Raw genomic sequence first — 15202 nt, 5'->3', positions numbered from 1 at the left:
CTTATTTTAGATAATTCAGTGGCCTTCAGAAAAGGCCATTCACTGTCCCTTTATTCCCCCAACCATAAAAAAGCGACAAAAATAAGTAGGACTGGGTATGGTAACTAAGTATATGAGGAGAAGGAGTAAGAGGAAGGAACTTACAACCCTCTTCATCCTATTTCATCCCTTGCCCACCCTCTGTGCCTGACCAGTCTGTACATAAATACATCTGCCTTTGCTGGTAATTCAGCTCTTCTTATGTGCATCTGGATAGTTATTATCAAGGCAGTCATATTCCTGAACAGGAATAATCATCAGCCAAATCAGCATCTGGAGACTGCATTTTCATCAGACTTCTACTTACTACCAATAATAACATGCAAAAACCTTTTGCTGGAGTTCTCCCCCCTGAAGAACAAGATTATTCAGTGGAGACAGGCTAAGGAGTTTTCAGGTTATGTTGTGTTGTGCACAAATATTACAAACAAAATATCAAAGATAAATGTGCCTGCATTCATATTGATCCTGTTTCCAAACAAATCTCCTGTTTGAGCCTTTCTTCTTGTGCCCACTAAATCCCCTCAGATAACAGTAGCTGCACCTACAGGTCAGTCTGAGCTGACTTATACCAAAGATGAAAGGTCAGCTTTTGCATTATCCATATGGCCCTTTTGCTGCTTCCTACCCTTTTTTTCACCTGTGTATTTGCTTGATGCTCCATTGTTCTGGTTATGTGTGGAGCTGGAGGTCCAGCAGCAGCCAGGGGTGAGCTCCTGCTGTGCCAGGTGCAGGTTTGTGGTTTGGCTGGGAAAGTCTGGTCATCACAGGGCAACAGTCACAAAGCCAGGTCCATGAGGGAGGAAGGTTCTTTCCTGCAAGCAGGATTTTCAGGCACTGGGAACCTCTATTTCATCTTGCAGAGAGGGGTTTCTGATGCTGTCTAGAAATTACCCAGCGGAGCAATCACCTCTAAGAAAGGATTTCCTTTTTGTTTGCTGTGAAAAATAGAATTGGTCTGCCTCCTAATCCAGCTGTCGACAAGAAACTGACAGTTGTACTTCTTATCAGAAAACTCAGATGTTGCTTTTCCCTTTATAGTTCAAGCACCTATATACCAGGTTTAAGACTTCAAAACATTAAAAAAAATATTCACTCCACTTCCTTTGTTTTCAATATCTCTTCATCAAGCAATTCATCTTGTAGCATTTTAAAGAGAATCAATAAAAAAGGCAGCAAGGTTGCCTCATGCTTGCAAAGCTTTTGGTAGAAATATGTAGGTTAAATGGGACTTTTTATGAAGATTTATGCCTAGCAACTTAATGCCTTTACATTTATTTCCTCACATTTACTTCCAGCAGTTCTGCTGCTTTTTTATTACTGAAGATCTATGATATCAACAATCCCCCTCCTTTTAGATTTCTACTAATGACCACTAGCAATGGGATTTTGCAAGTCAAACAGTAATGTAAAAATTTCTGTCAAATCCATGGGATGTACTTCTGTGTTTTTACTACAGCTCAAAGGCAAAAATTTCCTGCTGTGTTTAATGTGTGTACTACATTGGCTAATTATGATATGATTCATGTAAAAAACCCACAAAATGAAACAAAGTATGGTTTAAAGCATACAAGCAGTAAACCTCCAGATCCTCACATGCCTTGAAGGTCATTCCCTGCAGAGAGCAGAAAGCAACTAAGTAAGTGTAAAAGGCATTGTGAGTTCTTTTTCCTGTGCAGCAAATGAAGGAAAATACTGCTCATCAGAGAGCAACCATTTCCCTGAAGTCAATCTGAGTGACTAAACCATGTTTTTCCGATTTTAAAGGTTTCCCTTTAATGATCATCTGAGTCCTTGACTGCCTTAAGGAGCCTGACCCATTCTTATCCAGGTATTTTTTCTTGTAAACTGCATGGAAAAAAGCTTGAAGAAGTTTTTGTCGCTAATAAAAAAGGCATTGACTGCTTACAGAGGCTCTTTTTGAAGTTTTTGTGATAAATCACCTTGAATTGCAGCAGAGGCAAAAGAAGGAGTGAAGATTATCTTCCTCTGACATTATTCTCACCGTGTCAGTTACTCATTGTTTGCTTTTGGACTTACAAGTCCCTGCAACATCCAAGCTCTCCTCCTGTATCCTGGACTTCAGCACTTCTGTTTTAAAATGGTCTTAAGTTATGTGCAGAAAATATGGAATCGGGCACACCTACACAGCAGTGAGAAGGATGAGGAGTGTAAGAAGAAGTAACAGGAAAGAGACTGAAACCTGACAAACAAATATGTTTCCTTACTTCAGTGATCATCATAGTGGGCTTTAGTCTCTGCTTGTAACACATATTCTAAATAAAAGCTGAAGCTAGAGTAAGTTGAAACATACCAGAAACTCTTTTTACTTTGAGCTAGTAGTATAGTGCCACATCATCTGTATCTGGATGTGCCTTTTGCTTCCTCAGCTTAAGCTGCTGCTAAAATAGATTCAGATGACTCTACTTGCCTTTTTCCTTGTTCTTAACATATGTCATAAAGATGGATCAGTAGCACTGCTTAATTGACCATCAATACTGGTATACTTCATTGTAAATAACTCAAGTCAAATAGAAATGTTTTTTTTTATATTCTTATTATGAATTTCTTCTAATTTATTTAGTACAACCCCAAAGTCCTTTAAGAGTTGTGATGAAAAAGCAGGATGCATAAGGATTATGATAATGGCTCAATACCTAAAATTCATTTGGTCTACAACTCATTTTAGATTCCTTTACCAATCCTTTGTTAACCTTTAGTCTTTTACACAGATGGAGGAAGGAGCTCAGAATGCAGAATAAGGAAGAGGTAGAAGGAAAACATTATATCATCAGAGCCTGATAGACAATTGAAATCAGCAGGAGTGTGATGCATATGAAGAAGGGAGCATAAACACTAAGAAAGAACACTAACAGTAAAAATGTGCAAGGCAGAAAAAAAATCAGCTTATTGTTCCATTTTTGAAGAATGAATTTAATGCAAAACAACTCTTTAGACAAGTACAGTGTATGACCAGACATACTTCTGCCATTATGAACATACACACCTATCTCTGTGTATGTGAGCATGCATATATGTATATAAATATGCACATATGTATGTATGTATGTCCACAGTTCCTTTGAAGCTCAGATTTAATGCAGCCCTTTTGAACAATCAATAATAACAAGACAATTAGGGGCTGAGTGGCCGTACATATACATATATGTTTAAAAGTAAATCTGCCAAATTAGAAAAATTATGGGCATAAGTATCACAAGGATGAGTTAGCACAGAAATCAACAGCAGCTGGAGTCTAATCCTGCATCATTCCATCAAAGACAGCTTTGCCAGTGATGCTCTGAGTGCAGGACTGGCATCCAGGCACAGCCCAGAGCACCCTTCCTTTGCTTTAAGTGGCAGAAGAAGGGGACACAGGTAACTGTGAATCCTCCCTCCATTGTCACAGACATTTGTTCCTCTTCCTGCCCCTTAAATTAGTGCCATATTTACCCACTTCTCACTGCAGTCTGGACTCTCAAATGGAGCTTACCCACATGCTTAGGTACTATATTACCCTCAGCAGTGTCCTACAAATACCTCCTGTGTGAGAATCTTTAAAATCAGAGGGTTTTGGGAAAGCTGCAAAAGGCAGGCCTCAAAGATAGCAGAACTGGAATTACAGCTAAGCAGTAGCCATAAGATTTGTCAGCAGCAAAATTATATAAGAAGTAGAAAAGTAAGGACAAATAGAACAATGGTCTGTGTATTAATGCTTGTCTAGAATAACTCCCTAAGCTGCAGAAAAGTATATCTAGCAATATATTAGAAAGTTCTAAGCTTAATAATAGAGCTCTGTGCATTGTGTTTTAAGACTTACAAGCAGTATTGTATTCGAAATAAGGAAACATTGTTTTAACCAAAGGTATGTGTGCTTATAGTGGTTGGACAGAACTACTGTAAATATGCTTTTGCTTTGTGTGATTGGTCAAAAAACTTTTAAAGTAAGTTGTAACATTAAGTTCTTTGTCTGCTGCCTGACATGTGAGCTGCTGGCATCTTCCCATTGTCATAACCATGTAATGAGACTGCTGCTGGAAAACAAAACAGCTTGAGATGTGTTCCTTGGCAGTCCCGTCCTGTTGGTGATTTGTCCCCCAGCTGGCGATACTCCTGTACTTGCCTGCTGGCCTGAAGGAGGCCCCTTCCCCCTGGTGCCATTCCTGGCTGTTGCAGACACACTGTTATAGCTGGAGATGTGGCTCTAAAGCCTGGAGCTGTTCCTCGAAGTACAGCAGCTGATCCACTTCGAAGCAATCACTTGCCCTAGAAACCAGCTTCTCCAGACAGCGTCTGAGCTCCTCCTCACTGGCATTCTGCTGTCTCGCTTGCTTGAGGCAGCTGTACACTGCCTCAAATGCCTCCACTCCCAGCTTCCCAATGGCAGATCTGGGGAGAAATATTATACAAAAGGTCAAGCAAAAGGTAATTCATCTTATATAGTAACACAAATATTAACTAGTGCAGATTCCTTCTAAATGTTGTAGGTTTGATTAAGCACCTTGTTTGCCTGACAGGAAAAGGAACTAAAGTTTCCTGGCGAGTTTCTCCATGAAATTTCTCAGTTGCTATACCAAGCCCAAGAATAAAAGCCTGGCCATAGGAAAGTCATGGGAAGCATGGCCATCTTCATTGTTACAATCCAAGAATCCTCTTCCTGCTGAGTCTGACACACTCTTTTATCTACAACAAGTCTGGTAAATGCACATGTATTACTGCTTCCAGATTTCATCAAAATCCAAAGAAGCAACCCAGTCAGCTGAATACCAGTGGCATTTTATGTGAGCACATTTTGTTATTCATTGCTTTATTTTAGCTTCTATCAAATACAAGAAAACCATTGTACAAGCTCAGTATGAGCTAACTTGACACTTTTTTCTTTTCTACAGTGCTCTCCTTTTATCAGAACACAAATCTGTAACTCAGTGACAAAACACACACAGCATCTTAATATTGATTTATAAAAAGGAACCATTTGAAAACTGTAAGACAATGAACAGCATTTCTTCCTCCTAAAGGAAAAACATCTTTCAGTTCATATATCACAGGTAATATAGAATTTTTCACTCAGTGGTGGCTTCATATTTTGATGAAAATACCAGGGTAATTTTCCTTTAGTGTTTCAGAGACTATCTACCTGCTCTCCATGCTTCTGACAAAGGATTTGGTTTTTTTCACTAAACCTTTACATGTAACAGCAGTTGAGAGTTGGTTGTCATTTAGACAAAAAGGAGGTACTTGGAAGGCAACCATGTGATATGGTGTCTGCAGTGAGACAGCAGGAGCTGGGGCACCCTCAGCTTGTGGCTGTACCAAGGATGATCTATACAGGGGCAAAAAAGGGGATCACAGATGTCCCCTGGTGCCAGCATTAAGGCTTAGAACTTCAGTAAATGTGCATGTAGGTTCAGAGGGAGCAGGCACACTTCCCAGAGCAGTTTAAATAGTTAAACCTACCTCCCAACAACAACTTCACAAACTGCAGTTGTAGATTTTCCTGGATTTTGTACTGATTTTTTTGTTACATGTCTAACATCAGGACAAGGTAAACTCTTCTCACACAACAGCATAATCAACCTAATGGTGTAGTTACCTTTTATCAGTGGTCATATTGTTATTGCTGAGGAACAACATCATCATAACAAAATGTCAGCCAGTAAGAGTTCCATATTATGTGAGTTCCTCAATTCTTAGGAAGACATTGCAAAGAATTCTATTTTATTGCTTCTCAAACTTCTCCCATCTCACTTGCTCTTTGCTTCTCTAGCACCTCAATCAAGCCCAGGTGTGATCCCCCTTTGGCTTCAGGTCACCCCTCTGCTTGCTCCAGACACAGAGGTAGGTCAGGAACCTGGGGCAGAGAAAGCCAAGACCCAGGATCAGAACTCACAGGGCCAAGATGGAATCTCTGCAGGTCTAGACCTGATTCAGTCCTGCTTCCTATAACTAGAAATTAATGTTGTTCAGGAGAAAATAAAAACTATTGGAAATAATTAATTCTCAGACACTGGAAACCCTGGGATTGGATTACCACCGAAAGGTAAATGAAGATTTCTTTGACAAACAATGTACATTTCTTCACAAAACATTATCAAAAATATCACTATTTCTTCCCAACAGTTAAAAATCAATACATGAAAAGCCATCCTGATATTACTGCTACTTCATCAGTGCCTTTAATGACTCCTCTCTCCCTCTCAGACAATTATGTTCAATTTTTGGGTAGTTCTGTCTATTTAAAGATGAAAAATTAAGCAAATATATACCTTGGGAGTATTGCTTCTGCTAATAAACGTGACCTGCAGACTTGAGTCTTCTCTGTTCAGCTTGGCAGAGCATGCAAATCAGCCAATGTGTGCAATAGCTGATACAATAGAATTAAGGGGAAAACGTTCATGGGTTGAAAATTACAGGGTAGGTAACAAAAATTATAACCTGCTTTTACAAAAGAAGACATCAGGCTCTGTTTGGACTTGAGAGCTGCATTAATTTGACTCTACTACCACATCATGCATCACAGAGGCAGAAGTGTGGGATCTCAGAGAGTAAATGTCAGAGAGGTGTCACTGAGTTAATCTATGATCCTGATGGAGGGAGAGGGGAAAGCAATTCCTGGAAAGGGAGGTTTGTCCATTATGGTCCTGATCCTGTGCTAGGGGATACTTGTCCATCCATGTAAAATCCTAGAGATGCACAACTACAGATTGCTATTTCACATGAAATATGGGATACCTGCACTAATGTTTTAAAAAGAATTAAAGCCTTACCACCAAATGAGCTGTGAGAGCAAGTGCAGAACTCCCATTTACAGCCACATTTGGCCATCCATGTTTTCTGATTTACTGGCATTTACTCTCCTCATGCTATGCTATAGCTCAGTCACCTACAAACTCACTGTGAGCCATCATCTCATTTTCAGCCAAGATGACACGAGCGAAGGGGATACCTGACATCTGGGATTTCATTACTGTGAAAAATTATGGGCCAGACCTCCTTCCCACACTGGCCTAAATTGTTTTTCAGTGTGCCAAAATGCAAGGAATTACATTGGGCTCTACCAATCAAGGGTCTGGCTTTGGATGATGCTCAATAATGTGCTTAAATGTCGTATCTCAGATTGTTCTTTTCTTTCTTTGTTAGAGTTAGATGGAGGGATTCATGGAGATCAACTTGCCTCACTCCTGGTGAGTGGTCCCAATGCTCCAGGCAGAGGAGACACAGGGCTGAAAGCATGCTGTGACCACCAACCCACTGGCTGCACAGCAGATATTGCCAGTCTGGGGACACTGACATCCACATAAGCTGTGGCCTGAAAAAAAATTACTCTTGTTGCCAGCTCTTGTGCAGCACACGACACATGCCTGAGAAAATCAACTGCAACAAGACCCAAAGGCCACACTGATATTTGATTTGCGGATAATGATGGAGTGTGGACATAAAATAGAGACTTGGTTTTATCAAGGATAAGGCACTTCTGAGTATGTGAGATGCAGTAAAGAATGTCAGCAAAATCACAGGCACTGCTGGAGTTAGAGGGGAGCTAAATAGGAGCCTTGAGAACTGCAATTTTTAGACACAGGGTGTCTAAAACCATTCCAAGTCATTTAGTGGATCTGAATTTATCAGGCTATCTGGTGATTTGCAGTTGATTTTCTACGCATCAGTGCAAAATTACTAAAATTTGACAATATAATAATGTTGTGTTCTCAAGCTGGCTGAGGAAGTCGTAAATCTTTCCCTAGGTGAACAAAGAATTCCCTATTATTCCACTGGTCTTCATTTTGACTATTCTGGTGCTAGCTACATATTAACACCTCCTTTCTGGCTTGGAGATCAATTACAATAGACCTACCTTTATGCCACACTGACAAAAGCCACAAAACAAGATTAATGCTGAAGCTGTGCTCCTCCTTGGGCATTAGCAGCCAGGTTAATATCTCTCAACAACTTGTCATGACCTGCCTTGAAGGATAACTATGACACAAATCAGCAGCTAAGGGGTTTTTCAGCTTCTCACTTTCCAGTGTCATTTAGCATGATGGCAGCTATCATTTAAAGGTATCCTGGTCTCAGTGGTGCCTGCAGGGAGCTGCGTGTGGTCTGTGCAAGGAGAGGCTCTGCACAAGCCACTACTGAACACACCAGAGTAGTAACACCATGAAAGTCCCTCCAGCATCAGGCATCAGCACCTCTGCCATAACAGGCAACAAACACTCTGCTCCTAAGACAAACACAGAAAATTCAGTTATTTCAAAATTCCAGTTACTCATGCCTACATCAAAGCAAACCTCAATAAAGAAATTTTCTGCACATGGAATACCCATTCCACTGAGCATTTATTTATCCTTTTGAATGCAGCCAGGCCACCTGCATCCACCACCAAAGAGCACATTGTAAAGTAGAGAACAAATCTGTGTTGATTTTGGCTCATGGGGCATGAAAGCAAGTGCAGGGATCTTTGAAAGAAAAATTTCAGTAGATGCCTCTAAATTCTGTTCTTCCTAACTCAAGGAGCTAACCCCATAGAGTCCAGCCATATTACTTAGGATTCTCATCAACACATCCAAAAATGATTTGTCCCTGAATTAATGCTATTTCCAAGCATCAATTTATTAACCCCATATTTCTCTTTAAAACAGTACAACCATGCCACTTAGCAGCTAACCAGTAGTGATAGGAATCTCAGCCAAAAAGATTGTTACATTTATCTCCTGAGATGACTTTGCAAAAGAATCAGGAAATTACATATCCTTAATCTCATACAAAATATTGTTTTCTAACTGTACCAGAAAATCTGAAGATATCTGCTACAGCATCTCATGGTTCAGTAAACAAACAGGTTTATCTCAGTTAGAACACAAAGGATCTCTGTCCTCTCAAGTTATCTTTCTGTCATTCTGTTTGCTGGCATTGCTGACTATGAATAATTAAAACTTTGACACTTGAAAGAAATGGCTCTGGGTTCAAATCTTCATTTTCAGCATTACTTCTCTGTTGCTGTTTAAAGACCCCTTGAGATCTGCTAGGAGAAGGACATAATAAGTTCCATGATCCAAGTTTTAGGAACTTATTTATAAAGGTAGGGCAACTCTTTTCTAGTTCTGACAGCTGTTCAGTCTTGGGAATGTGAAAAAAAAATAGCTAAGTCTAAGAAAAGGTCTTATAAAAAAATTAAAAAGGCAATGGAAAGTATTATTATATAAAAGCTAGTAAGAAAAGAAATACAAATTACTAATATTAGCCTCCACCTTCACCTTCAAGCCTCAATGGACTTCGACTATTCTCATATTACTGCTGAATGAAAATTTCTTCACTTGAAAACACAATGATAATTTTCCTAATTCATCCTTAATTACTTTGTAATTCCTGAATTAAAGCACCTTAATTTGATTGCAAACAAAACTCTCTGATGCCCTACTTCAAAGACCTGCAAAATCTAAAGCATATTTAAGACATGTTTTCCCATGAGTTAAGAAGGATCTTATTATTAAAACATGTAGACACATAGGTGAAGAAACATCAACCATAATATTCTCCATGCACCTCATATTCAGAGATAAATGAATTAATATAATAGGAATTGAAGCTGACATCTGCTCTTGGAAAAAGCGTTAATGAGAATTTAGAGCTGCTAGTTGAATTCTAGCTACTATGGATTTAGAAAATACTTTATCATAAGAGAAAACATGTTTCTATTCATTTTTCCCACAGAAGGAAAAAAATTACAGCAAAACAGTTATTAATATCAAACCTGAACACTGCAATTGTAAAGTCCTCCTATATTAAGAAATTTACTACCAATACTAAAAATAAGAGCAGAAATATATTTGCTTCTATAGAGCTTTTCTTCATGAGGTAGGGTGAGTGATAATTACACTGTTCCACTGTGGCCATGAAGAATTACCTGAAACACACTTCCCTGAGCTTTATGCACAGCCTGAGATTTCCTAGTTTTTCTATAATTATTTTAAACAACATTCTGATTTTTAGCAGTGCCATGTCATTCAAAGAACCTTTGAAAAGTCAGTCATCAGTTTAATTCATTCAGCATCACTGATCAAGATCAAGAAGGAATTCCAGGCACACTTAACACATCCCTGATGCTATTTGCTTTGTTTATCAATGCATTTGTTTTAGACAGGTGTCTCTGAAGAGCAGCACAATGTACAGCTACTTCTTGAATGCGGGTATGTGAGGATACAGTAGTTACCTCTGAAAAGTAAACCATTATATGAAGATCTTGGAAGAATTTAAGAATATAACTTCATTCTCCTTTGTTCAGCTGTGTGGTAATACAGAGTTAATGCTGATTTCCTTTTACATGGCTTAATACTTAATACTGTGTCAGGGGGTCTCTCCTGACATAGGATTTCATACCAAAATCAAAGTTTTAAAACCAACAATTTACCTCTCAGAGAAAGAAAAAGGTACTTATGCATGTTCATTAAACAATCAGAATACTAACTATTACTATATCTATTTTTTCTCAATCCAAGCATTGTGTTTAACCATATTCTATTAAGTGTCACTACATAAAACAATGCATTTCTGAGTCAGCAATAAGTCAGTCTCATTAAAAGGTTTGTCAATGCTTCAAAGGTGCTTCAGTGGAGAGATTAATGAAATCAGTTGGTAGGGAGATAGACAATTCTTTACAGAAATATCACAAACACCACAGTAATTTACTCACAACATTTCCAGCTGGGCTTGAGCACTGCAGAGCCACAGAGGGAGGTGAAGCAGCATTCAAGATCTGAGCTATGCTAAACACCCATACAAGGTTACAGTAAAAGTAAAAATACTCTTAAACTATCTAATCAAAAAGACATTTTAAAAACTAAAAAAAAAAACCCTAACTGCTGTGGAATGTGAGATGTCCAATTATGTCAAATATTTAAGTGTATATATACATAAAATAGACACTAACATATACACAAAAATGGCTCCCAAACCCATTTGCATAAGGTTTTATGCAAACAATTTTTCGAACATCAACCATTTGGGCTTAGTTCACATTTATATCCTCCCAATGAGGCCTGAAGCTAGGTGGATTAAGTCCACAACTTCTTTCAGGTCTCTTTTTACATCTGTAGCTCTTTAAAAAATTCCTAGCATAAAACAGGACTAAGGCAAATTCACATTTTGGCAGAGCCATAAAATTCCATGATGACACCATTCTAGAGAGAAAGAAAGAAAAGCAATTATCAACTATGGACAGTAGATTTATGATTTTCAGAAAGGCCTAGAAAGATTTACATATTTAGTTTCTTCAGGGTCTGTACCAAAACAAGATTCACAGAGCTGTTTAGGCATTTAAAGATGTAGATAGAAGTCTACTACTTATTTTTTTTCCTACAAAGCAAACATTTAATATCTTTCAAAAGAGAGCTGTGGTCATTCCTGCATCAAACCTCTTGGAAAATTCCCTACCTACATTTCTCTCAAGTAAACTTCCCAAGGTTGCAATGCTGCTTCTAGTAAATGCTGTCAAAATTATTCGAGTGGTTCTGTATGGAAAATAGACTATATAATTAATGTTGCATGAAAGCATATTTGCATTTGCAAACTATTGACAAAATCAAGGTGCTGGAAATCTGAACAGCTCAATCTATGCATTATGTATGCTCAGCACGAGAAACTAGGCAAGCTATGCTTTGTGTGCAAAACAAAAAGAAGTATAAGGCTCTGAATGTTTTGAGTGTTTGGGGCCACTTGACATTTTCAAATGAATGAGCCTATACTTAAAATTTTAGTTGTTTTGCTACTGAAATGCAATTTTCAAAGTGAATAAAAACTCTGTCTAGTGCTGAAGCAATCATAGCATTAATGTCCACTTAAAAAAAAAGTCCTTAAAAATTCAGAATAACAGAATGACTCATGGATCTATGACATACAGTTCAACAGAGAAGCCGAAAAAAAAATCTGCGTTTTCTTTACATATCTAAGCAAATTCACAAAATATTACACATTGTTATGACCTGAGGTAATAGTAATGTGAGGTGATAGTGATTCAAGTAATGTGAAAAACAGGCAAAAGATGAGCGCCCAAAAAAAGCATCAAACTTTAATTGTGCCCCAATACTCACTCACTCTAACTACCAAGTTTGTTCTCACTATTCATTTCAAAGTGCACCCCAAAAAATAGAAAGCTGCTGAGAACTGCTGAAACCATGGTGTTGGCAGGTGACATGCTCTTCCCATCCCATGCAGGATGGAGAGGAGCAGCGTAAGAGACAAAGTGCCAACAAGAGAAGCAGCCCATTTTTGTCATGGAAAGGGGAGGACAGAGGGAAGAAGCTGAAGGAAGACCATGGAAAATGCCTGAGGAATTAGACCATCAGCTCTAACTTCAGCCTTGAGGGGTTCCTGCTGTTTCTGCTGCAGAGGACTCCTACACTCCTGAGCAGCAGACACTGTCTCACTCACCTTCATTTCTTCTTAGGCAGGAGAAGCACAGGATTTGCCCATTCCCACTTTCTCTTTCTGTCATTGCCTTGGGACAGCAATGACTCCTGAGCCAGGAGCACCCACTCACTTCTCCTTGACAGAAGCCAAGAACCAATATCCCAGCCTGGCCACACACAGGCAGGGTTCAATCTTTCAGTGTTCCTGCTGAGTTTACTGTACTCTCACTTGCTTGTAAAGCAAACTGCAAATCCAAAATACTTTCTTCAAATTTGGGTCTGGAAAGTATTGAAAAGTATAAATGGTGCAATTATCTTAAAATAGATTTTCAATAAAAGAAAGAGAAACTCATGGACTAAGATGTTTAATTTTTTCCATAATGAACTCAGTCGACTCATTTGAGCCTGGCCTTTAAAAATGAGGTGTGAGAAACTGTGACAAGGAAAATGGATATGTAAATAAAATTTTGGCTTAGTCCATGAGATGCAGAAAACTATAGTCATGCTGTAAGATGCCTTGGGATCACCAGACAGAAGTTATTACCTGAAAATGGAGTGTTGGACAGAACACTGGTGTGTGTAAGAGGAAATTCAATGCTCAAAAACATTTCAGGATCAATACCTTCAAGAGTGCTCTATTCACCTGGAAGAAAGTGGTAGCTCAGACAGTGTCAATAAATTTCCTCACCAAATATGTCTTTTGTCTGTGAGAAGACATTCCTCAAGCTCGTTTACATCATGATACCATCAACATGACAGTCAATGGCAATCAAAAGGTCACTGATAAGTTCTTAAATCAAAATCTTAAAAAACAATTAGCTTTTCTGTATTTGTTGCTTTTGTCTTCACTAAAGCTGCCCTCAATGACATAAATAAAAAAACCAGTTTCAGTTGGCTCAGAAAGGTCCACTCTGTATAAATTGAAATACTACATCAAGTAAACACTTTCTTTACTGTAATTTTTTTTAAATCACACCAATAAATGTGCAAAAAGCCTTCTATACTTCTAGCATTTTAGGACTACTTATCTCAAAGAACATCTAGTGCCTACTGGATGTCCTCAAAATGACCTTTATTTCTGAATTTTTCAGATAAACTATGCATTTGACGGCAGCATCACAAGCACAAGAAGCATATATACATACTGCTCATGAGTCTAACCAATAGTGTTATAAGCACTCACAGGAGCAGAATAAAAATATCACCCAGTGCTTTTTCTTCATGACTTCTGAAAGACTGCTTTACTTACACTCAGCAGGGGATGATGAAGTCTTTTTCCTGATCATGGTATGCTGCTGTGCATAACACTTTGGGGACTGGCTAAGAGGTGCTTACTGCTGGGCTAAAGGATTTTAATTTACTTAAAATTTGGGGCATAAAAGCCTTTTCCTTCTACTGCCATACATTTTATTGAATTCTAAAGTGCATATTAAAGTTCATGGCTATTAAAATGACTCATTGTAGATATTCATGGATATCTCCACAAAGGAGCACAAAACGATCTGTACCAAGTTTTTTGTATGGACCTCGGGGGGAAAAAAATTAATAGGTGCTACTACAATTTAATCTGACAGGGGAAAAATGCTTTGGCTTGAGGAGTTGCTTCTGAAGAACAGTGTGGCTCTCTTCTGAGAGGCACAGTTGGAAAGTCTCTATAAGGGAACATCAGTGGAACAGTCTGAGCAGTTTGTCTTTGTGGATCTCTCCACAAAGAGAGATAACTTGGCTCTGGATAGCACGTGGCAGTAATGCTTCCCAGACTCAGCATGCACCAAGTTACCCTGTGCCACCAAGGATGGGAACCACTACGAGATTTTGATGGTGGCCAGGACAGAAGATACCAGGAAATGGCTCCTCCCATTTCCTGCATCTAACATGATTCCTCAGTTTCAAAACCCAGTATGAGGAATAAGAGTCTCACAGTCAGTTTCTATATTTGGTTGACTTCTCGCTGCTGACCCACAGGGCTGGGAAGGAGCATAACGATAACCTTGAGCTAGTTCAAAAAATGGAGATTTCTTATCAACACTGCAGATCCCAATATCAAAATGCTTAGCGCTGAAGTGGAAATTTTTGTGGAGACAATTAACTCTGCTTGAAAGGTAAAGTTTAATCTCTGCTCTTATAAACTTCATAATGAATTCTGATACCAAATATAACAAAGTAGAAATTGTTGTCACTGGAGTTGGTGATTTTATCATGACTTTTACTGAGAGGACAGAGATTCACATTGATGCTGGATGCGATCAACTGGAACAGAGACTGCAATGGTAATTGGAAAGTCAGGGGAAATATTTAGGGGTTGTAGTGATAAAAAAGCCATTTCTTTTCACTTAAAGGAGGAGACCAAGCACTCCTACCTACCACGTTCAAGAACATCAGTGGCTTCCTTCTAATTCCCATAAAGATTTTTAGCACAGCTTTGCTCTCCCATGAGTATTCTTGTCAAGTCCACCATAAGAATACAGTGGGACTCTCCTAAATTAATGCTCTGATACACAGCAAGTCAAAGAAGGCATTTAGTGAGTCGTGCTGCAGTAACTCAAGCAATGAGCACATAACATCTTGTCAAGTGACTGCCTTGCTACAGTGGTTTCCAAGCCAGCATTTTTCACATGTCAATTGGAAACGGCTAAAAGGTGCTTTCACTGTTAGACCCTGTGTTATTTTAGATTAATCTACCATTTTATTAGAGCTACTGACACTTTCTGCCAGTAACATCATCTGTAATGCATGGGCACAAGGTCTCTTTATGAGAA

At 38.7% G+C, this 15202-nt stretch overlaps 1 protein-coding gene across 7 annotated transcripts in view; it reads right to left on the bottom strand.

The window, feature by feature from the left end:
* Positions 1-2929: 2929 nt before the first annotated feature.
* The window catches only part of NEK11 (NIMA related kinase 11), an 82969-nt gene continuing 70696 nt past the window's right edge, over positions 2930-15202 (bottom strand). For all 7 annotated transcript variants that reach the window (XM_077177653.1, XM_077177668.1, XM_077177684.1 and 4 more), the window contains one exon: positions 2930-4428. In XM_077177653.1, coding sequence (XP_077033768.1) covers positions 4224-4428 — 205 coding nt within the window. In that variant the 3' untranslated portion in view covers positions 2930-4223. The remainder of the gene's footprint in view (positions 4429-15202) is intronic.

The sequence above is a fragment of the Agelaius phoeniceus genome, chromosome 1 (genome assembly GCF_051311805.1).
Source record: "Agelaius phoeniceus isolate bAgePho1 chromosome 1, bAgePho1.hap1, whole genome shotgun sequence".
Lineage (NCBI taxonomy): Eukaryota > Metazoa > Chordata > Aves > Passeriformes > Icteridae > Agelaius > Agelaius phoeniceus.
This window is presented reverse-complemented; position numbering and strand designations above follow the sequence as displayed.